General features: G+C 51.6%; 8 protein-coding genes across 8 annotated transcripts; 4 read left to right on the plus strand and 4 right to left on the minus strand.

Moving 5' to 3' along the window:
- Window positions 1–136: 136 nt before the first annotated feature.
- Window positions 137–2,714, plus strand: BDZ99DRAFT_422829 (DNA polymerase alpha, subunit B). The gene is made up of 3 exons (XM_033717006.1): window positions 137–533; window positions 584–2,138; window positions 2,194–2,714. The coding sequence occupies exons 1-3, from the start codon at window positions 211–213 to the stop codon at window positions 2,368–2,370; spliced, it is 2,055 nt and encodes a 684-aa protein (XP_033573386.1). The 5' UTR covers window positions 137–210; the 3' UTR covers window positions 2,371–2,714.
- A 5-nt stretch (window positions 2,715–2,719) lies between these two features.
- Window positions 2,720–5,069, plus strand: BDZ99DRAFT_394425 (uncharacterized protein; the record flags this gene model as incomplete). Its single annotated transcript, XM_033715892.1, has 2 exons — window positions 2,720–4,542; window positions 4,862–5,069. 2 exons carry the CDS (start codon window positions 2,720–2,722, stop codon window positions 5,067–5,069), a joined length of 2,031 nt encoding a protein of 676 aa, XP_033573387.1.
- Window positions 4,925–7,172, minus strand: BDZ99DRAFT_422833 (isoaspartyl dipeptidase-like protein). Its single transcript, XM_033717007.1, has 7 exons — window positions 6,807–7,172; window positions 6,508–6,742; window positions 6,198–6,438; window positions 5,993–6,136; window positions 5,903–5,942; window positions 5,652–5,856; window positions 4,925–5,600 (listed from the first exon to the last, which is right to left on the minus strand). The coding sequence occupies exons 1-7, from the start codon at window positions 7,048–7,050 to the stop codon at window positions 5,213–5,215; spliced, it is 1,497 nt and encodes a 498-aa protein (XP_033573388.1). The 5' UTR covers window positions 7,051–7,172; the 3' UTR covers window positions 4,925–5,212.
- Window positions 7,173–7,810: 638 nt separating this feature from the next.
- BDZ99DRAFT_342184 (uncharacterized protein) lies at window positions 7,811–8,176 on the plus strand (the record flags this gene model as incomplete). The annotated part of the gene is made up of 1 exon (XM_033714387.1): window positions 7,811–8,176. A coding segment is annotated over one exon (366 nt), but the record flags the coding sequence as incomplete, so codon positions are not given.
- A 514-nt stretch (window positions 8,177–8,690) lies between these two features.
- BDZ99DRAFT_510732 (uncharacterized protein) lies at window positions 8,691–9,926 on the minus strand. Its single transcript, XM_033724488.1, has 2 exons — window positions 8,956–9,926; window positions 8,691–8,899 (listed from the first exon to the last, which is right to left on the minus strand). Exons 1-2 carry the CDS (start codon window positions 9,620–9,622, stop codon window positions 8,817–8,819), a joined length of 750 nt encoding a protein of 249 aa, XP_033573390.1. The 5' UTR covers window positions 9,623–9,926; the 3' UTR covers window positions 8,691–8,816.
- Window positions 9,927–10,318: 392 nt separating this feature from the next.
- Window positions 10,319–12,413, plus strand: BDZ99DRAFT_449168 (uncharacterized protein; the record flags this gene model as incomplete). Its single annotated transcript, XM_033718101.1, has 3 exons — window positions 10,319–10,906; window positions 10,968–11,147; window positions 11,204–12,413. The coding sequence occupies 3 exons, from the start codon at window positions 10,319–10,321 to the stop codon at window positions 12,200–12,202; spliced, it is 1,767 nt and encodes a 588-aa protein (XP_033573391.1). The 3' UTR covers window positions 12,203–12,413.
- Window positions 12,414–14,366: 1,953 nt separating this feature from the next.
- BDZ99DRAFT_573941 (uncharacterized protein) lies at window positions 14,367–15,184 on the minus strand (the record flags this gene model as incomplete). The annotated part of the gene is made up of 2 exons (XM_033728332.1): window positions 14,367–15,073; window positions 15,129–15,184. 2 exons carry the CDS (start codon window positions 15,182–15,184, stop codon window positions 14,464–14,466), a joined length of 666 nt encoding a protein of 221 aa, XP_033573392.1. The 3' UTR covers window positions 14,367–14,463.
- Window positions 15,185–16,371: 1,187 nt separating this feature from the next.
- BDZ99DRAFT_394650 (uncharacterized protein) lies at window positions 16,372–19,614 on the minus strand (the record flags this gene model as incomplete). The annotated part of the gene is made up of 3 exons (XM_033715910.1): window positions 16,372–17,346; window positions 17,637–19,108; window positions 19,389–19,614. The coding sequence occupies 3 exons, from the start codon at window positions 19,612–19,614 to the stop codon at window positions 16,372–16,374; spliced, it is 2,673 nt and encodes an 890-aa protein (XP_033573393.1).
- Between the last annotated feature and the right edge of the window lie 1,448 nt (window positions 19,615–21,062).

The raw sequence follows: 21,062 nt of genomic DNA on the forward strand, positions 1-21,062 counted from the left end.
GCTGTTATGCAACGAACATTAAAACGTTCACAAGGTTTATGCAGCTAGCTAAAGAACCCTGTTGCGTCCGAGCGCCAGCCACTTTATGCGAAGCGCGTCGACGCGTCTCAAACGACCCCAACGCGTGAAGGGATACCAGGGAGTTGTACCTCCGAACTTCATCAACAGGATCACTCAACACTACAATACGCATCGCCATATTCCGCAACAATGGACGCCGAACTTGAAACCCGCTTCGGCAAGTTCGCCGACCATGATGGTGGCCTCCGACCAGAAGTTCTCGGCGAATTGCAGTCGATGCTCGGCCTCTACACGCTCGACCCGGAAGAGCTGTACTACAAATGGGAGTCCTACTGCATCAAGATGACCCGGGAAGACATGAAGCTCGATTTGAAGACAGCGAAGGACTTCAAGAAGGATATCGAGGACGATGTCGACCGCAAGAGCCGTAGTAAAGCTCAAGCGCACAGCAATAGGAAGAGGCCTGGAGCCACGCCCCGCACTAGGGGGAAGAACGCGGACGTGTTTGGCATGTGAGGATAGCCACGACTACGAGCTGCTTTGCAAACGCTAACGGCTACAGGCTTGATGGTATAGTCCCCAACACTCCGCTCCCCAATGGCATGAATGGCGTCAATAGCAGTACCATGAAGAGAAAGTCAAACTTCGAAACACCATCGTCCAAAGTCGGCAAGAGCCATCCTATGAGCTCACCCGGCGGACCTCAGACACCCTTTTCTGGCTCAGAAGCAAATGGACTGCAGACCTACGACTTTTCCGCTCGCAAGGACGTCGGCAAGATTGAAGAGCAGCTGAATGGACATATCGAGCTTGCAGAAGCCCCTGAGGAACACCCCATGGATTCGAGGTTGAAGCTGAAAACGAACACCGACATGAAGAAGTTCTCGTACAAGACAATGGCCATGAAGCTCACAGAGGCGTCTGAGGTCCTTGACGACCGAATTGACGAGTTCAAGGTTCTCGTGCAGGACCATCACAAGCTGGAAGACTCTGCGTTTGGCAATCCCGGAGTTCAGAGTACCAGCGAGATTGTTGCTGTTGGGCGGATAGCCTCAGACACCTACGGGGGTCGACTCACCAACGCATCTTTGGTCCTTGAGTCCTCTCGTCGTATGGGTTCTGGCAACCGCATACCACTTCGAGTTGATGCTGTCGAAGCCTATAACTTCTTCCCTGGCCAGATAGTAGCTCTGAGAGGAACGAACGCATCCGGTGACTTTTTCACAGTCAACGAGATTTTATCCCTCCCGTTACTACCACAGGCTGCTACGAAACCTCAAGACCTCGAAGCCCTCAACGCCCGATATCTCGACACCCCTTCATCGGATCCATCCGCACCCCGTCCTCTCACTATTCTAGCAGCTTCAGGCCCATTCACACCTGACACTGCTCTCGACTTTTCCGCATTGCAGGCTCTCCTCGACACGGCTGTTTCCAGCGTCGCTGACGCTTTAATACTGACAGGACCATTTCTAGATGCCGAGCATCCTCTCGTTCGTAGCGGAGATTTCGACCTCCCAGCATCAGCCACAAACCCTGATCAAGCCACCATCACGGACGTGTTTCGGCATTACATTAGCAAGCCTATGCAGGCTTTCTCAGCACAGCTACCTATCTGTACTATTATTCTTGTTCCATCACTTAGGGACGCTGTACATCGCCACGCAGCATGGCCGCAGGACAAACTTCCGAAGAAGGAACTTGGCCTTCCACGTCAGGCCCATGTCGTCACCAACCCAATGACCCTTACAATCAATGAGTTCGTCGTTGCTATGAGCAGTGTGGATACTCTCGACATGCTTCGCAGAGAGGAATGCGTTGGTGGGAAAGCAAAGGCTATCCCTCTTCTTGAGCGTGGCGCAAGGAGTGTGATAGAACAGCGTAGTTTCCTTCCCATCTTTCCCCCTACTGGACGGGAGAACATGCCACCGGTAGCTGCACTGCCTGGTGGGGAGAAGTTCATCAACAAAAGAGACGACGAGGAGGAAGCCAGCATGCCTTCGCCATTCCTGCCTCTTGGAGCTATGGTCGATACGAGCTACATGAAGCACGGGGAGTGGTTGAACGTGAGGCCAGATATCTTTATCTCTCCTTCTGTTTTGAGTCCGTTTGCCAAAGTACGTTCTTCCCGAGATCACCACACGCGACATGCAGTTTACTAAATCTTCGCAGTTCATCGAAACTATTCTCGTCGTCAATCCCGGCACTCTCTCGAAACGGAGATCGGCCGGAACGTATGCAAGACTAACTATTCTCCCTGCTTCGTTGACCGATGAGGAAAAGGAAGCTGGGGTAAGCGTCGCGCACAAGATGTGGGAGAGAACAAGGGTGGACATTGTACGGATTTAGAGGAAGAGTCTGATCTACTTCTTGCCGTTGGCGTCTAAACTGGACAATGGCGTTGGCATGTTCGCAAGGATGGTGTTGGATACAAGGCGTTTCTATTTTTTGTTTACGGCGAATTTGATTCGCCCTTGGTCCTGGATTGAACACAAACAAATGCAAGTCAGCCGAGCAGATCGGAATATTGCCTACTTCCTCTCATCCGGGGATCCCAGCTTGCCACCAGGCGCCACCTTGCTTGGGTGGCCGAATGAACTGCAATCGGCCCGAGCTCAAAGGACAGGACCTCAAAACCTACCTCTTCCCCACACCTCCATGATCTCTTACAGCCTTACCCATATCTAGAGCAGAAAGTATGACGCCTGCCAAAAATCGTCGTATGCCCATTAATTGCGAGCCTTGCCGATCGAGAAAGATACGATGCATTCGTAACCTAGCTCAAGGTCCATGCCAGACCTGTGCCCGCCGAGGAGTATCTCCTTCGGAATGCGTATTTCTGAGACGAAACCTTCTGGATCAAAACGCGACAGCACAACCTCCAAGCACCGTTACCAATGATGAACTTCTCGAACGTATCCAAAGTCTGGAAAGTCTACTACGACGGCAATCCGACGCGTCTCAATCTGACTACTCTCTCTCTCGCGATGCTCTGGCTCCAACACCGCCAACAACGAATGACACTTTATCTCAGTCGACCTATGCCGAGTCATCTGCCGTCTCAATACTCTTGCCTCTGAGTACTTCACAGCCAAGGAACCTGTCAGGGATGCTTCATGTATCAAATTCTGGACATGTTCGGTATCGGCCGTATGCTTCACAGTGGAACTCTCTTCTGAACGCATCTGCTCTGACTGGAACCGCGGTTACGTTTGGCCATGACCCTGCGGATGAAGAGACATCCTTCCCTTTCGACATGTCGTCTCGATTAACCATTCAAGACCTCGTCGCAAGATTGCCACCAGCAAGGCAATGCGATATGTTGAAAGACGTCTTCTTCGAAGTCTTTTCTTCTCTCTTCCACATTTTGCATGAGCCAACCTTCCATTCTGACTATGCTCGATTTCAAACGAACCCCGAGTCGATGAGCTTTTCCTGGCTGGCTCTTTTGTTTGTCATTTTGAGCATCGCAGTGACTGCCGTAGATGAGGAAGATGACATCCTTCGAGACCTCGGACGGCAACCAACGGCTTCTGATAATATGGACATGCTGTCGGCGCAATACCGAAAAGATACCATGGCATGTCTTCACGCCGATCAGTATCTCTGGCGATACAATGTTACTACACTTCAGACATTAATACTCATTATTTACGGAATCAATCACACGCATGGAAATACATGGGCACTCCTCGGCCTCTCTCGTAACATCGCAATTGGATTAGGTTGCCACGTGGATCCAGAAAGTTTTGCACTGGATCCAATACAGTCGGAAGAGCGGAGGCGGTGCTGGGCAGGGTTGATGATGCTTCATATCATACAGAACACGTCTATGGGAATATTCGATCAGCTCCCCAACTACCACCAAGTCAAACTTCCCGCAGATGTCGACGACGACGACCTCGCTACGATGTCGATGGCGACCTCATCTAAAACACCAACAAAGATGACCTATATGCTGTTCAAATTCCGCATGTACTCTTTATGCTCAAAGATCTGTGAGAAGATCTTCGGTCCCAATGTCCCACCTTACGAATGGTTGCTCGAGCTTGAGAACGAAATATTCGGTGAACAGGACGAATGGAATGCGCGCTATCTATCCGACACAAATTTTGGCGAGGTGCCGGTGTATCACACCGTGCATCTGAACATACTATACGGCTACGCGCACCAAGTTATGCTTCTTTTACACCGGCCCGCGCTCATGGACACTGCATACGGGTATTCGGCGGATCAGAGGCTCCATTCTCGGAAACGGTGTATCGAAAGCGCCCGCGGCCTTCTCGGGATCCATCGCACACTATTCGAGACGCCTCAATACAAGCCTTTTGCATGGTATAACCGCGGTCTCGGCAGTTTTCATGCCTTTCATGCTGCTGCCGTTCTCATTTTGGCTCTCGCAGCGGGGCCCCACGATCCTCAAATTGAGTTGGAGCTTACGAGTTCTTTGCAAACGTTTCAAAGAATGGCAGCGGAAAGCAGGATGTGCGCGAAAGCGGCACCACTTCTTCAACAGCTCTTGTAAGTGCAGCCGCTAGATTTCTCACATCATCGTTACCTCGTACAGTGACAGGTCATAAGTCTGCGCATACGCGTTTACCACTGCTTAGAGGTGCCCCCATGGGATTTCAGAGCCCTTGGAGCGATGTCAAGTTTCAAATAGTGCAAATCAGACTGCCTCTTGACTTATTGGCTGCTTACTAGCCAGGCTGCTCCCCACAGTGGTGTCCAGTGAGCAAGATTGGAGCCAAGCAGTGATAATTCCGCGTACTCAGACTTATGACCTAGCACTGTATTCTCGATATTCATGCGCGAAAAGAGACTCTAATAAACTCAGCAGAGCATACATACGACCAGAGCGTAACAGCGAGGTACGCAGTGATAACCACAGCACCACAGAGTCCTTCGATATTACAAGCATCCCCGGCATGCAGGATCTCATCGCTCGACTCCAACCTCAACAGTGGTTAAGCCCGTCCGCAATGCCTTGGGGAGAGTGGGACTTTCTTCTCGACAGCAACAATTTTCAACCAGCTATTGTTACATGAAAGGTTCAAAAGCATATTAAGGAATAAATACTTGTTACAAACTCCATGGCGTACATTGCTATTCACTGCGCTGATCCAAATTCTCGCAGCCTGCAAGCTGAACGCCAGTATTAAGTGGCACCAAAGGAAAGAATTTTTTGCTTTTAATAGGCTTTCTGCATCGCTTTCTTCACCTCCGGAAACTCCATGTCCGGCACAATGTTGTGCTGGTTAGCATCTTGTCCCGCTACCGGTGGTGCAACATACTCCTTTCGACCAGCTTTGTGGACCCGGCCGTTGATCATGATCACGTTCAACTTATCGTGATCTTGCAGAATGGTTATGTCCTCCAGCGGGTTGCCATCGACGAGCACGCAATCCGCGTAGAAGCCGGGCTGGATCTTGCCAAGCTCGTTCTTTTGCATGAAAAGTGCAGCTACGCCGGCTGTTGCGGAGATGATAGCTTCATGTGGCGTCATACCGATAAGCTTGACGAAATGGTCCAAGTCCCGAGCGTACGTTCCATGAGGTGTCCACGCGAAACCGTAGTCACTGAAAATTGTCAACGCACCAAACAGAAAAGACTGATTGGTCTCGACTTACCCTCCTGGAAGTATCACGATTCCTCTCCGATGCATCTCTCGCAATCCTGCAATTGCGACATCCAGCTCTCGCTTGTAGCCAACCTTTTCGGCCTGTGCTTGGGGGTACCCAAAGGCCTCTGCGTCGTACAGCGTTCCAATCAACCAATTGATTGCTGGTGCTATAATGTGCTTTGTCTTCACCTTCTCGAGCCCGTTCATTCCTGCTACCGTCAGCAGCTGACGAAGAACTGTACGGCTTGAAGACATTACCTTCATCGTCTATCCACGACGCGTGGTAAATAACGTCGACCTAAAAGACCCTATTAGCCTCGAGATCATCAAAGGAACGTTCTTACCTACGCCATGCTTAACGCATTGCGTCACGCTGTCCCTAGCTCGAGCATGTGCACAAAGTCTCTTGCCATGTTTATGAGCCTCGTCAACGCATGCGGCGGTTTCCTCGTCCGTGAAATAACAGTCTTGGGCCGACCTCGTTTCTGTAATCTAGAAAGTTACTACTCTCAGTACGGCAAACATGCCCGCTTTTCTTTCGGATGTCACTGACCTCTTCCCCTGACATACTCAGTTTGATGTTGTCAACTCCCAAATCGACATGCTCCTTGATGACCTCCCGCATTTGCTGCGGCCCATCTGCATACGCCGTAATACCAGCTACTAACTCGCCATCTGGCTTCGCCATCTCCTGCCCGTTAGCCAGAGAGCGCGGACCGGGAATATCACCCGCATTGATGGCGTCTCTGATGACGACATCTAGACGTGGCTTCGCTGAAGCCGCACCGTAGCACCTTTTTTTCATTCAGCAGCCGTTCATCTTTAACTTCACATCAAGGAGAGGGGACCAGCAGGCAACTCACATGGTATAGCCAGAATCAATATAGCACTGCGCGCTCCGCATTGTCAAAAGAACGTGCTCCTCAATCCCTAAGTCGCCTAGGCGATCCAGATCTCCACCGTTCCAGGTTAAATGCGTATGAGCGTCTCCTAGTCCAGACATCAAGGTGCGACCTTTGCCGTGGAAGACACGGACGCGCGAGTTCTTCATCAGAGCCTCCTTATCGGGCACATCGCCCACTGCTACGATGCGCTGACCTGTCGTACATCAGCACTGATTCATATACACAATTTGCAGGCTTATATCAATCATCTTACTTACCCTCAATCAGAACATCGCCCTTGTACGGCTCTCGTCCCGTAGAATCGAGGATATTCACGTCACTGAACAAAACGCGAGACTCGGGATGCGTGCCGAGAATCTCGTACCGCTTTGGCTGAAGGTTCTCCGCGAAATGCAGGTCTTCGATAGGTTTGATGTTTCTCGGGGGTCCCTCGTATGGCTTCGCTTTCATGGAGACGCTCGGCCAGGACGGGGCCTCTGCTTCGGTGCAAGCGGGTGCCATTTTCGAAACCACGAGTGCTTGAATGTAGACAGAAGAACAAAGAAGTCGATATCAACTGTCCGGATCTCAAGAATTGCCAGTAGCAATGCAGTGACAAGAGCAACTCTTCAAGTTTCTACAGCAAAATCAAAAACGGATAGTCCTATATACACTTCACTTGCGCCCTCGCCAGTCTCAACGGCGTCTTGCATTACGTCTGCCCTGTCTCCTCTGATTCGCCGCCGCACCGCACCCGACCTCCCGGGGCCAAATGCGGGGAAGTATGGAGAAGAGCCGCAGCGTGATGGTCTACTCCGCGGTGTGCGTGAGCAGTGGAACGCCGCGCTTCGCCGCCTTCTCCGCGGCGACGCTGCGGCATCGACCATCGTAACTAGCGACGGTCTAACGCTTCGCTAATATCTGTAGCATCTAGCACGGCACGTGCGGATGCAAGAAGTCACGAAATGAGGAGGGTGTATGCCTCACCCGGTGGACTTTAGACCATCCTAGACCATCCCATAGGTACCAATATTCCACCATAACCAACCTCTACCAACCAAGCCACGCCGCAAACTCTCGAACATCCACATCCGCCATGGGCTGGCTCCAAAAAACCCGCGGCTACAAACCCGGATCGCAAATCACCGCGTCCAGCCCAACTCCTATCCACGCATCCTCCCTCTCGAGCTCTCTGGACAAAGAAGACGGCGTCGCGCACATCGAGTTCCTCGCCCTCGACACCCCACCCGCAACACCGCCAGAAACACCTCCAGAGACATCGTCGCCGCGGCGTCGGCGACTGTTCGCGGATCCAGCAACACCGAATTCAGCACTTCCGTTCATTCCGGCGGAGGAAGTGATATCCACATCCACTCCTTCCTCCCCGGCACAAAAGTTCCTGGTCATCGACGAAATCGTCTACGACGTCTCGACTTACATCTCCTCGCACCCAGGGGGTGAAGCGGTTGTGCAGAGCTTCGTTGGGCAGGACTGCAGTTGGCAGTTTGCGCGGTTTCACGGGCGAGATGTGCTTGGGGAGGGGGGGGAGGGGTGGCGGTTGAGGGTGGGGAGGACGAAGGGGGTGAAGAATCGGTTTAAGGAACCGGTGAGGTTTGTCGGGTTGAGGCGGTTGGGGGGTGGGGGGTGGGGGGTGGGGGGTGGGATGAGGAATGGGAGTGGTGAACGGGGGAGGGGGAGGACGGGGGCAAGGAAATGAGGGAGGGTAGATGTGTGGATATGAAGTAATGATAGGATGAATTTAGATGAATATCTAGGTGCGCATGCTGTAGGTCTAGTTTGCATGTTGAGTAGGTGGTTTCTTGGCCGTGGGCCTCATGGTGTTCAGGAGCACCACTGTCAGTAAATTCAGAGTGCCTGGAAGCTGTTCTTTCTTAGGTGCAATTCGAAATGCAGAAATTGAGACATCCTGCGTGATGATTTGATGATGCGCTCGGCCATCCTTGACATTGGCGAAGAAGCCGCGAGAGGTCGATATTGACAGCAGTTCAAGGGGCCATTTGCCTTCTCTAGAGTTTATGCACGCCATGATACGAGCCCTGCTATCGTCGAGCAAAGGCTATTTTGAGGAGACCGAGGGCAAGAAGGTATTTGCTTTAGCGCAAATGAAGGGCAGTATAAACAGCACGATGACTGTTTTACATATCTAGGAAGAAAATGGCAATGAATTTACAGAGCTAGCTGAAGACATGCACCACATATATTAGTCCTAGAAAGTGAATTGGACGAAAATTGACGCCAGATGGGGTACTTTTATGGTCCAAATCTCCTTACTCCTCCTTGTGCATAGCAAAAGTTGGCAAATTGATAGGCGTGACTCCACCTGCCCAAAGTCCTGCACAGCCGGCCCAGTCTGTGAGACTATATTAGCCAAGATCATGGCTACTAATGAGGATAATGGCAACTTACAACTCAAGAAGACAACAACGTACCCGACTGCGTATCCAGCGGTAAGAACGTTCGTGCTGTTTACCATGAATCCAGCCGCTAATAGGAGAAGAACGATATCCAAAAAGAACAAATCCAAGAAGAGGATCCAGGAGGAACGCATCGCCGCAACGGTGTAGATCATGGTCACAATGAACCACGCCCAGAGGTACAATGCGATGGACTGGCCAAATTCCGGGCTTATTGCTCCAGTTGTTGCGTCCGTATACGCTGCAATGATCCCAGATCCAGGCAGGTAGATCATCCCGTAAGAGAGGTTGAAGGCGCCGTAGGAAGAGAACACAGTGGCACCGAACGTGTTGCCGGCCACGAACTCCATGATCCCAGCGATGAATTGACACACCCCTCCAAAGAAGATGAGCACCGAGATCATTACGTTCGGTGTCATGATGCCGCGGGCGTGTAGGCCGAAGCTGGAGATGAGGAACAAGTCGGTTGCGAAGGATATGAGGCCGAGTGGTGCTGGGTTGGCAAAGCTGCGATGGACCACTGGCAGTGATGGCTGACTGCGGTCGTTGGGATGGCCACCTGCTGTGTGCAACCGTTCAAGATGAGCATGGTCGGCTGCACTTGTTTGGGCGTTCTCAGCTTTCGTAGCATGATCGTAGCCGTTGGTCGAGGAAGACATAATGATGAATGAAGTACCACGACTTGTCGAAGCTTCGAGTAGTAGTTTCGCTTCTTAAAGCCTTTAGATTGAAGCTCGAGGACAATTCTAATGGAAAGAACGACTCTGACGGGAAGCTACACAGCAACTGTCAATTTGATAGCGCAAAGAGATGGCTTTGTAGTCAGCCAGGGGTAAATGCGGAGAAGCCTGGTTTTACCCCAGGCCCCACGATTGAAGCGTTGACCTTCATTTCCCCCATCCAGACTCATACGAGCTTCATCAGCTTCCTGGATGGCGCGTGGAGCTGCTCCGAGGTCGATGGTGGTGAAGTGTGGAGAGCGGAGATGGCGAGCGAGAGGCGTTGGGGTGGCTTTCGATGACGGCCCGAAGGCGGAGAAGGCGGCGAAGAGCGGACTTGACGAGACGCCTTCGCCGCTCCTTGTCCATTCACTGTTCTAGCCGCCACTTCACGGCATCTTGCGCGGGAAACGCGGAGACATGACCTTGCCATCTTCGCGCTGAAATGCCCCGCATAGGTAGTGGGGAGCTTTCAACCCTAGCTTGTGACGTGTGAAGCATGAGCTTTGTATTCTAAAAGTTGCCCGACGCGTTTTTTCCCGCAGCTTCTGCCCTAATATAGCACCTGCACGTCCCGCATCTCTAGGTAAATCTCGTTACTCTCCAATATCATTCTTCTCAACCTCTTCTTTCAAAATGGCACCTCCAAGTTACACGAAATACATCGCCTTCGAGCGCGCTCCTGGCGTCTCGAGAATCGGTCACTACGATGAGTCCAGTGGTAACATCCAGCCACTCTCTTTCGCGTCTGGAACACCCATATCGAACTTGTACGAAGTCATTGAGGTAGGGGAGAAGGGCATCGCACCCGCTGGCGAGCCAATTCCGCTCTCTTCGGTCAAGCTTCTCGCCCCAATCTACGGACGCGACGTGCTGGCTGTGGGTAAGAATTACGCCGAACACGCTCTGGAGTTCCACAGCTCTGGATACGATAGCTCGGACAGGACTGCCCAGCCTACGCATCCCGTAATTTTTACCAAGCGAGCTACTTCCATCATTGCTCACGGAGAGGACATCTACCCCCACCCAAAGTTCACCACTACGTTGGACTACGAGGGCGAGATTGGCGTCATCATTGGAAAGACGGGCTTCCGCGTTTCTGAGGCTGATGCGATGAAACATGTCTGGGGCTATACCATCATCAATGATGTTACTGCTCGCGAGAGGCAACGGGATCACAAGCAATTCTATATTGGCAAATCCCCCGATACTTTCTGCCCTATGGTGAGACTCACTTGGGTTTCCTCTTGATATCCACGTGGATCATGTATTGATAACATTCCAGGGCCCAATAGCTGTTCCCGCGAGCCATCTACCAGAAGTCCTACGTGTGCAAACTCATGTCAATGGTAACAAGCGGCAAGACGCAACTACCAACGATTTGATCTTTTCGATCCCCACTCTCGTCAAGACGCTTTCCGAAGGACAGACACTTCAACCCGGAGATGTCATAGCTACCGGAACAGTAAGATCCACTCCCGGATAAGCTGCTATCTAGAATCTAATCTGTTTCCAATCAAGCCCGCTGGTGTTGGTTTCGGCCAAAAGCCCCCAGTTTTCCTCCAGCCTGGTGACGAAGTCACCATTTCTGTGACTGGATTGGGAACTCTCAGCAACAAAATCGCAGCGAACGCGTCTGTGAACCCCATCATTCAGCAGGTCGCCCAAGTCTCTTCCATCGCATACACCAACGCCGCTAAATCTCTCAATTCAGATGTCGGCCTGACATCAATCAACCACAAGCCTCTCTACTATCACCAAGTTGGCGACGCATCTAAACCTCCAATCGTGTTCGTCCACGGTCTAGGCGGAACGAACGAATACTGGACACCTCTCCTCCACTCCTTGTCCCAAACGCACTCCTGTCACCTCTTCGACCTGGAAGGCCATGGCATCTCTCCCACTCATCCCCTGAGCGCTCCCTCCATCTCTTCCTTCGCCAATGATGTTCGCGGGGTGTTCGATCACGCCAAGATCACAGCTAGTTCCGGTGCTACGCTCATAGCGCACAGCATGGGCTGCCTCGTCGCACTATCCTTCGTTCTCGCGATTCCCGGACTCGTGAAAAAGCTCGTTCTCGTCGGCCCTCCACCTTCGCCTCTCCCGGAAGCTGCATCAAAGGGGTCGTACGCGAGAGCCACACTCGCACGCACCGAAGGCATGACTGCCGTCGTTGATGCTGTCGCTACCGCTGGAACGTCAGAATACACGAAGGCATCGAACCCACTTGGCCTGGCGGCTGTGCGGATGAGTCTGCTTGGGCAGGATCCGGAAGGGTACGCGAAAGCGTGTGCCGCACTCGCTGGTGCTACTGAAGGACTCGACATTGCCAGTGTGGATGCCGAGACTCTAATCATCACGGGTGACGAGGACAAGGTGAGTCCGGCGGAAGTCTGCGGAGCCTACAAGTCGAAATTGGGAAAGAAGTCCGCCGGGGTCAAGGTTCTAGAAAACACAGGGCACTGGCACGCGTTTGAGAGCCCGCAGAAGTTGGCGGAGGTGGTTAGTGGTTTTGTTTGATGTGTTACACGTGGGAGGTATTGAACCGGTAGGAATAGGGCACAGCAACACAATACGCATAGATTCCGCTTTCTCTATTTCGTCTTCTGTCGCCACCCACTAGATACCTATAAATATGTGAAAGGGCTCACTCCGCCTGTCGTCACTTATACAGCACCGAGGCATAAGTTTGGCCACTTCTTAATTACAACTCCTTGAGCTTTTTCGAAACTCCAAAGACGATGTAAAATTCGACGTAGTGCATATTTGACTACCTTTTGACGAAGTTGACACCTGCTAGCTGGAGAACTCCTTACAGTGGTGTCGAGCGAGCAAGTGCGAAGCTGGAGCAGTGATATATCCGTCCTCCTCCTCTACGCCCTCTTACTAGGCATGACAACGCTCGGCTGCAGCGTCATTGTGGGGAATTGTGGGGGTGGGGGAGTTTCGCAGGGATATCTAGAAGCTCGGGGCAAGCTCCATCTTAGCCTTTATTGCCATCCTCGGCAGAGTATGATTTGCAATCCCTCCTTCTTCCATCTTTCCTTCATCTTCATCGATTCTGGATCCTCAATCTTTCAACTGTGCTTGTTGCATCTCTCCAATGATTTCTGACTCAGCTGCCATCGGTCTTTGTGACTGTCTTGCGCGCGTGGGCAAGATAGCATTTAAGGCCGCCCAGCGATGTGTCAGTAAGGTACAGGCACCGGCCAGGAAGGGACAGCGGATTCAGGGGCATTTCTGGAATAGTCAAGAAACTCTCAGGTTGGAAAGGGAGACTGTCTCGTTGTCTCGGTGTTCATCGAGGACTCTGGTGCCATCGTCATAGATCATCACCACTTCATGGCAGCGGAACATGAGGTAGATTTGATCGGCATTTGATCAGGCATGTATTTCCTTATACAGATATGTGGCCTCTATCCTAATCTATGGTATCCAGGCTGCCCGTACTCATCGAGATGCATCCTAACCACAACGTCGTTGTTCTCAAGGTGGATGGAGAAGCCGGCGGCGCGTGGAGTACCGGCAAATCTCGGATCTTCCACATGACATCCACATTGCTTTACCCGGATTTCCAGGACGCTTATACGATAAGTTCTGGACGCAGGCTCCGTTAGGAACAACCAATTATTCTGACAAGTCGCCGGCGGGTCTCTCGGCCTCCGAGAGCCACCACGGACGCTTCCCGGCGCCCCCTGTCGTCAATCATTCAAGATATTTTACCACGGGCCACACTCATGGAGCCTCTGACCCTATTCATCGCTTTGCGGAGGATGTGTGAGTGAGCAGCTTGATCAAGGAGGAAGACAGACAACCTACCATTACAGCACTAGGCCATAAGTCTGCGCACACGGGTACCACTTCTTTGGTATCACTGTTGGAAGCTAGACACCACTGTCAGGAGCGACCCCGTCACTATTAAACCACGCAGCTTAAGAGGGAGCTCAGATTCCGCTGCACTTCAGTTTTATGGAAACCCATGGAGGTACCCCTAGCAGTAGCAAACGAGCGTGCACAGACTTATGGCCTATCACTATATTGAGAAGACAGCCCCAGGGAATGCTGCCCACCCTAAGTTATAGACGCCAATAAGCAAAGCTCGATTACCAACTTGTTAGATATCCCGGCTAGATCAACATTCGAAGTCACGCTCATCCACGAAGAATCTCGACTATCCGAAGCACTCGAAGAATCGGCTAGCCGCCAATTCATAGTAGTCAGCGGCGCAAAGTCGACCGCCAACGTCGTCTACGCAGCTGCAAAAGATGGGAAGAAAGGCTCAATGACGATCCGCAAGTACGGCAGTGGAGCAGCGGCTTTTCCCAATTATGCAAAACGTAATTGGAATTTGGCAACGTCGGCAATTGCTAGGGGATAGCAAGGCAGTAGTGTATGCAATTAGGGATCGACTTTAATACATTACTTCTCACGGGGAAAAAGCGATCGAATACTTTCATCTTCATGTCGCGTTGAGAATTTAGTAGGGGTGGCCTCAACAAACGCAACAAAATCAACGAGTTCGAAATAATTAATCACCGTCAACCATTTCACAAGCTCGATCAAAGATTCAATCTGAAGATCTAAAGATAGAAGTTTCAATGTATTTCCAGAATTTAGATCGAAAATACTTCTTCAGAGATATGTCTAACGGACTCTCCGAGTCACTACTCCCGGCTAGTAGAAGAATTCTACGAGCCTGTCACAATCCCCAATTACCTCCATGCCCGAAAGTCTTCAAATTATCTTCTTTAACAGCTCGGCCATCTCCACCAACAGAGCCGCTAATGGCGCCTCCTAGGCCTGCAGCAGAGAATCACAAAGGTAACAAACGCAGCAGGCCCACCGATAGTAAAGAAGCAAATCATAGCAATCTCAGAAGTAGGATACGTCTCCTCCAACATCTTCCTAATCCTTCGCAGCGTCTGCTCGCTCGGCTTATCCACCTTCGTCCCATTCAACGTAGCATTATGGTAGCCATACGCCCCGCGCCAAACGCCTATTTTGCCAACGCCGCCTACATGCTGCCAGCCACAATACGGGATGTAAACCTCCATCGACACGTCGACAAATCCTGCGTTAGGAAGCGCCTTTCCCCTGAGGTCGTGGTTGTAGCGGTAGTACCAGGGTGTGTTGATGCAGAGGATCGTGTCGGGCACGGCCGGGTCCTTAAAGTAGACGTAGGCCGCGAAAGGGTCGCCGTTGCAATCGTCTAGAGTGCTCTTGACACGACCTCCGGATGTTCCATGGAAGAGTAAAAGGGCTGCAGCGCCCGTGATGGCAACGCCTCTTCCTGCGTGGCCCGCGGAATATCCTACTGCGTGTCCTCCGCCACTTCCGCCGCCGCCGTTGGCTGCTCTTTTGTCAAGATCATTCCATGGCGCGGTTAGGGTGCTGTGAGTGGTGAGTTAAAAATCCTTGGCTCGATTGGTTCTTTGGGATGGCCTACCAATTGATGCTAGCAAGGAACTGGAGGATCACCAGGAGGATGGAGAGGGTATTCATGTCGAAGCAGTGGATGATCTTACTTCGGCTTGAGTATCGAGTGGTAAAGGTGACCCCGAATGGCGATCATGAAGTTTCTGTGTTAGCTTTGACTTCGGTATGATTCTCAAGAATGATCAAGTTTGATATGTCAAATTTCGAAGGGAACGCAGGGCTTAAGTAGATTCTCTTCATGGTCGCCGCCCATGGGCGGACGCATTCATCGCACCCTGGGCCAAGATATCCGACAACATGAATAGCCATATCTACCAAACAGTGAATGGGTTACGGGGCTGAGGCTCTGCCTCTAATCCAATCAAGAAGCCTTCTAGAAGCAGCCAAGAATGAAGATGTTATGCTTCCATGGTACAGACTCTGGCATATGTATTGAGAGAAGTGCCGATGTCAGATGACCTTGAGCGTGACGTGGAGAGGTTCGAACCATGGTTACTGACATCTCTCTCCCGATGTTTTAAGTCTTGGCATATTCAGATTGATATGCTCGATGGCAGGATAGGTTGACCAGTAACACTTGAATCTGTGCCTATTCGCATTATCGAGCATAGTACATCTCATCTGAAGTTGTAATAATCGGCGAGGGCACCTTAAATGGTATAAATCAAGTGTGCTCAGAATGTTGTCCTGTAGCTGTAGTCCGTGGTGCTCATTACTTTGGTTCACTGACGGGACGGCCCGGAGGCTTCCCGGGGAGTACCGGTACACTTAAGTACCGCTTCAGGCTGGCCTAAATCTCGACGACAAACACTAAGCCCGTGCGTTCTGTAGACCGTCTCTTCTATATTGGCTTTCCAAAGCTAAGCCTATCTACTCCGCTTCATAGAAAGAAAAATCTAGACAGATGTAGTCCGCTATTGGGGCCTAGCCACCCACATCTTCCCATTTTATTCGAGATTCGGAGGTTGTGGTCTCCGGTGGACGCTGAGTTCTCTGGCCCTCAGGCTTGGGTTGATCATCGTAACGCCAAAGTTGTGTGGTCAGAGATACAAGAAAGGGAAAGGAGAAATAGATAGAACTATGTGGCAGTTGGTGAGACTTTTAAGGTCATTGGACGTGGATAATTATGCAAGAGATGAGCATGCGAATTCTGCAGACACGAAATCGGACCTACGGCTCTCAGACCTTGAAGGCTGCTAATTGCTACAAGATGAAAAACTTTTATTTCATGTCTCATAATATCGACCCTCCATCTACGAGCTCAAATCTGCTGTAAAGTCCTCTAAAAGCGGCACGGTTGCCTTCAAACTCAAGCTCCCCTTACTCGCGTCAAACTGCACTGTCGCATTCTCACCCGCGGGCTTGCTCGCACCCAACACCAACACCCCACTGATCACGGAAGTAGTGTTATACCCGTAGCTTCCCGTCATTTTGAACAGCCCGTTGTCGTAACTGAAGCTGATATGCGACGTATTCGGCTGCTCGATCGCATCGCCCTCATCTAGATACAGTTCTCCCACCGCCTGGCTAGTGGCATTCGGCGCAATCCACAGCACGAAATCCTTCTTTCTAAGCTCCGTCGTCGTATTCGCGCTGCTAGCTCGAAGTGGGATTATCGAGCCGCCTTTCACGTGCAGCGGGATGGAGGTGAAGGGCACGTCGTCGAGCGTCACCCATGACCCATTGCCCTGGACTTTCTCGCCGGTCCAGAAGTCGTAGAAGAGGTCGTTCGGGAGATAAATATCCACGTTGGTGGCGTTCTCCTCGGTTACGGGTGAGATGAGGATGGAATCTCCGTAGAAGTACTGGTACTGAATAGGGAAGGTGTTGGCGTCTTCTGGGTACATGAAGAATAGCGGGTTTAAGAGTGGGTCGCCAGAGGTAGACTGGCGGTAGAAGGCTGTGTAAATGTAGTCGAGGAGGCGGTAGCGGACATCGATGGCGATCTTGGCTGCTTCCGCGACTTCAGGCCAGCGGTAGTACTCCTGCGGGATGGAGGTGTCGCCGTCGTGGTTCCGGTAGAAGGGGCTGAATGCAGCAAGCATAGCCCATCGTGAGCAGAGAGTGGTGGTAGTGTTCCCACCGAATCCGCAAGTATCGGCACCCACCATTGGTATCTGGAAAAGCGCAGCAAATTCGAGGATCTCGGCTATTAAGTAGCGATAGTGGTCCCAATCACTTAGGTTGTCTCCTAACCAGTGACCGACCTTAGTGCCAGCACCAGCAAACTGGAATAGTCAGCATGATTGTGCATCGAGCAAGGCATGCAGGGCGTAGAAAAAGAAAAAGCAAAATCATCAAGCACGCTGCACCATGTGTAAGGCCGTCTGCCACTGTTTAGAGTGCTTCAATGACTTTTCAAAAAGCCCGAGGCGAAGAGTTTCCATGACGTAGAAGTGTCTGAAAATGCATTGAAGCACACCAAGCAGTGGCATACATTCGTACACACCCAACTCGGCTTGTTCGGGATAAGAGGGCTAACTTTTCTATGCCTCGCGTGCATGGAAGCTGTACATACCGTGCTTCGCGTGATAATCATCGGCCGACGCTCCGGGCGGCGAGCTAACATAGCTTCTCTGCTGGCCGAGGACATCAATGTCCCGTATAAGTTATGAGTGTCGTACTGGACAGTTCCGCCGTAGTTGACCAGATTAGTGAAAAGTGTGAGATTGCTTATAGAACCTGCTGCATTCTTGATCGTGTAGGGTGGATCTGTGAGATTCCTACCTGGCAGTCCCAGCATGTCCCCGTCCGATCGGCGGTCGGTCGATCGTCTAGAGATAGATCCCGAAGGTTGGAAGTCGGCTGGGAATCCAGGAATCACTCTACCAGAGCTGTTTCGGGCTGGTGGAGGCTTGGGAGGGTCTCCAGCTTCAACGGCGTATCCTTCTGGATCCGAACAAGGATACGGGCAGAAGTTTGATGCTTCGTTCATATCGATCCACAGCGCATCAATATCGACACCGGTCTCTGTGCTGAAGAATGATAAGAACTCATTATTCCAGTAATTTTGGGTATTAGGGTGGAACCAATCCGGGAATGCTGCAACCCCAGGCCATACCACTCCCTTGTAGATTGATCCATTGTCTGTTTTAAGGAAGATGTCTAGGTCCGCTCCATTGTTGAAGCCGGGGTAATCTTGGTACGCTACAGCAGGGTCAACCATGACGATATAGTGTTGCTGGTGATCATGAAGATATGTTACAAGTTCCCGAACCTTCTCGAGAGGAAACCGTTCCGGGTCTACGGTGAAGACTTTACGAAGTTGCATGTAATCAATATCCGTCCACATCGTCTCAAGTGGTATTTCGGCTAGCGAGTAATTGGCAACAACTTCTGCCACCTCGTAAACATCTCGGTAGCCGTACTTGCATTGATGAAAACCGAAACCCCAGTATGGCATCATCACTGGACGGCCAACGACCTCGGAGTACTGCTTGCTGACGTCCTTTGGCGATGGACCAGCTAGGAAGTAAAGGTCAATCACTCCACCAAGGGTGTTGTATTCTAGGTATTGGCCTTCGGTGTCGTTAATTTTGATATCCATGCCGTTCGAATTAAGCAAAAAGACGCCATGAGTACCAGAGCCACCCCGGTGGTCGAAATACACGGGGTGATTTCCGTACAGATTGGTTCCATTGGGCGTTCCGTAAGCATCACGGCTCCACAAGGTCCGGGTGTAGTTCGTGGTGCTAAGTTGGAAATAATCGGTGTGCTCCCCGAGGCCATATAAGTGAGGCGAACTAGGTAGCTTTGTGCGAAGACGTAGATACTGAGACTCGAAGACAATTGGGGTACCCGAGGTGTCAAATAGCGTCTCATTGGTGGAGTTTCGAACGACGGAAAACGAGAAAGGCTTCTCCGTAAACGAGAACTGCAAATCGGAATCCGCAGCGTTGCACGCGGCGCTAGAAGGACGTGGAAAGACGGTCTCGGGAACTTGATACACATTGCTTGCCACATCGTATATCTTCACGTGGAGTCGGGTTTCTGGGAGAAGTCAGCTTCGGGTTGTGAATCCAATTACAGTACTGGGTCATGAGTTTGGGCACACGAAAATACCACTACACGGGTCCCACTCCTGCTCGGTCGACACCACCGTGAAGGAGCAGTCCAGCTAGCATGCAGCCGGCCAGGCAAAAGGTAGTCTAATTTTCACTGCATCGACTTTTACATGGTGTTTGTAGTTTTGAAATTCTTGTACGTGTACCCCACGCAGTAGCAAGAAAGAGTGCCCAAACCTATGTCCCAGGACTGTAGAATCACAAACCTGTCTGTAGCTCAACTTCAAGCTTCAAGTGGGTCAAGTCGTCGCTATAGGTGTTGCAAGCCGGCCCCGCAAGGGTCAAATCAGCAGTAATAAGACTGCCTTTGTCGACAACATTAGATGCTGCATATCCTGGGCAATTCTCCAGGGCAAGTTGTCGTGGCCGAAGGACGTTTGAAGAGGCTCTCACCGCCAACGCAAGAAATGAAAAATGCCGCCTGAATATCATCGTTGGGTTTCGGATCAGCTTTGACTGATGTAATTGATGAAACCAGAATGTAGGAAAATAGGGATTTCCCCGTTATATAACATCTTACGTGTTCCTGCATCTCTCCGCAGCTCTCCGCAGTCTATTCGCTAGCCGATCTTATGACGAAACAACTCCACTCGGTAGGGTTCCTGGGGTATTAAGAGTCTTGGAAGTCGACTATTTCGCGTGCCGTCCACCATAGGCGGGTGTGGCAGCCGTGCCTGGTTACATCGTCGTAGCATTTCCCCGCATCTCACCCGGTCCGTCGCCGGTATGTGGTAAAATCAGCTTTCGATCCGAGAATCCTTCCGAGCGACGAGGCTGGGAGATGGTATGCTGAGCATAGATGGAGCTTAGAGGATGGTGATGTGGTAAGGGAGGTCATCAATTTGAAACTCAACCTTAAAAGAGAGTTCCAAGGTTGCTCTGATCCTAGCTTGGTGGCGCCATAACTAGCATATTCTAGGTAGTGTGGTGTTGAGAAGCGGGGATTAGGCGGGTTCTGCAGTCACCGATTTTGCAGGGCTTCTCTCTCATGCATCTTCTTCGTCTCCTAAAACCTTATGAACCCAGCTGTGCCAGTACTATTTCTGTTTCTTGCATCCACGAAAAGTCAGTGAGTTGAGTTCGATGCCACAAAGAAAAGGGCGCACGTGAAAGGGCGGCAGTTGCCAGTCCATCGTCACATTTTATCCATTTCAATTCCCTCAGCATCTTCTCTATTAAGTGGTCAAACTGCTCTCTATGTCGTCCAATCGCCTCACCTCTCAAGTCCACAAGACTCTCTGCAACGTCACGTGATTATCAAAAGCTGCTGCGGTCAACTTCAACTTCACGTCTCCTCTTCTCAACGTCCCTTGCGAAACCCCCACCACTTCTCCACCCCGTCATCACAAACTTGGCGCGCAGAATGCGAGGCCCACAGCAATGGCAAATCCTCTGCCCCCACCTCCGTCAACACCACATCCTCACCGACCCCGACGACGCATCCGAAATTGACCTCCTCTACGTCTTCCGCCACCGGACCCATCCTACTTCAACGTCTGGGACTTCCTCGCCAAACCCGTACCTTCCCCAACCCCATCCCCCTCTTCCAGTCCCCCATCCAAGCCTCCACCCCACCCCCTCACCCCCTCTCCCCCCTCGAAGCCCTCCCCAACGAGCTCCTCGACCTCATAGTCTCCCACCTCCCCTCCCCATCACGCCCTTCTTCGGAAGCTAAATCCGATATCCTCGGCCTCGGCCTCGGCTCCCCCCACCTCTGGCCCACAGTCCTCCACGACGTGCACGCCTCCTACGCCGCCTCCACCGCGCCCTGTGCCGGCGCCATGCTGGCCTGCCTAGGCTCCCACACTCCCTTCGTTCCGCCCCTGTTCAGAGAAGCCGGCTTCAGGATTCCGGGCGCGCATGGCCCCGGGTGGAAAATC

This window comes from Mytilinidion resinicola (genome assembly GCF_010093595.1).
Source record: "Mytilinidion resinicola strain CBS 304.34 unplaced genomic scaffold BDZ99scaffold_16, whole genome shotgun sequence".
Lineage (NCBI taxonomy): Eukaryota > Fungi > Ascomycota > Dothideomycetes > Mytilinidiales > Mytilinidiaceae > Mytilinidion > Mytilinidion resinicola.

Coding starts and splice junctions, on each gene's coding strand:
- BDZ99DRAFT_422829 (XM_033717006.1), top strand. CDS start 211: ATGGACGCCGAACTTGAAACCCGCTTCGGCAAGTTCGCCGACCATGAT. Junction 534..583: donor AACGCGGACGTGTTTGGCAT/GTGAGGATAGCC, acceptor TAACGGCTACAG/GCTTGATGGTATAGTCCCCA. Junction 2,139..2,193: donor TTTTGAGTCCGTTTGCCAAA/GTACGTTCTTCC, acceptor AAATCTTCGCAG/TTCATCGAAACTATTCTCGT.
- BDZ99DRAFT_422833 (XM_033717007.1), bottom strand. CDS start 7,050: ATGGCACCCGCTTGCACCGAAGCAGAGGCCCCGTCCTGGCCGAGCGTC. Junction 5,943..5,992: donor CGCAATGCGTTAAGCATGGC/GTAGGTAAGAAC, acceptor AGGGTCTTTTAG/GTCGACGTTATTTACCACGC. Junction 5,601..5,651: donor ATCGTGATACTTCCAGGAGG/GTAAGTCGAGAC, acceptor GACAATTTTCAG/TGACTACGGTTTCGCGTGGA.
- BDZ99DRAFT_510732 (XM_033724488.1), bottom strand. CDS start 9,622: ATGTCTTCCTCGACCAACGGCTACGATCATGCTACGAAAGCTGAGAAC. Junction 8,900..8,955: donor CGTTGTTGTCTTCTTGAGTT/GTAAGTTGCCAT, acceptor ATAGTCTCACAG/ACTGGGCCGGCTGTGCAGGA.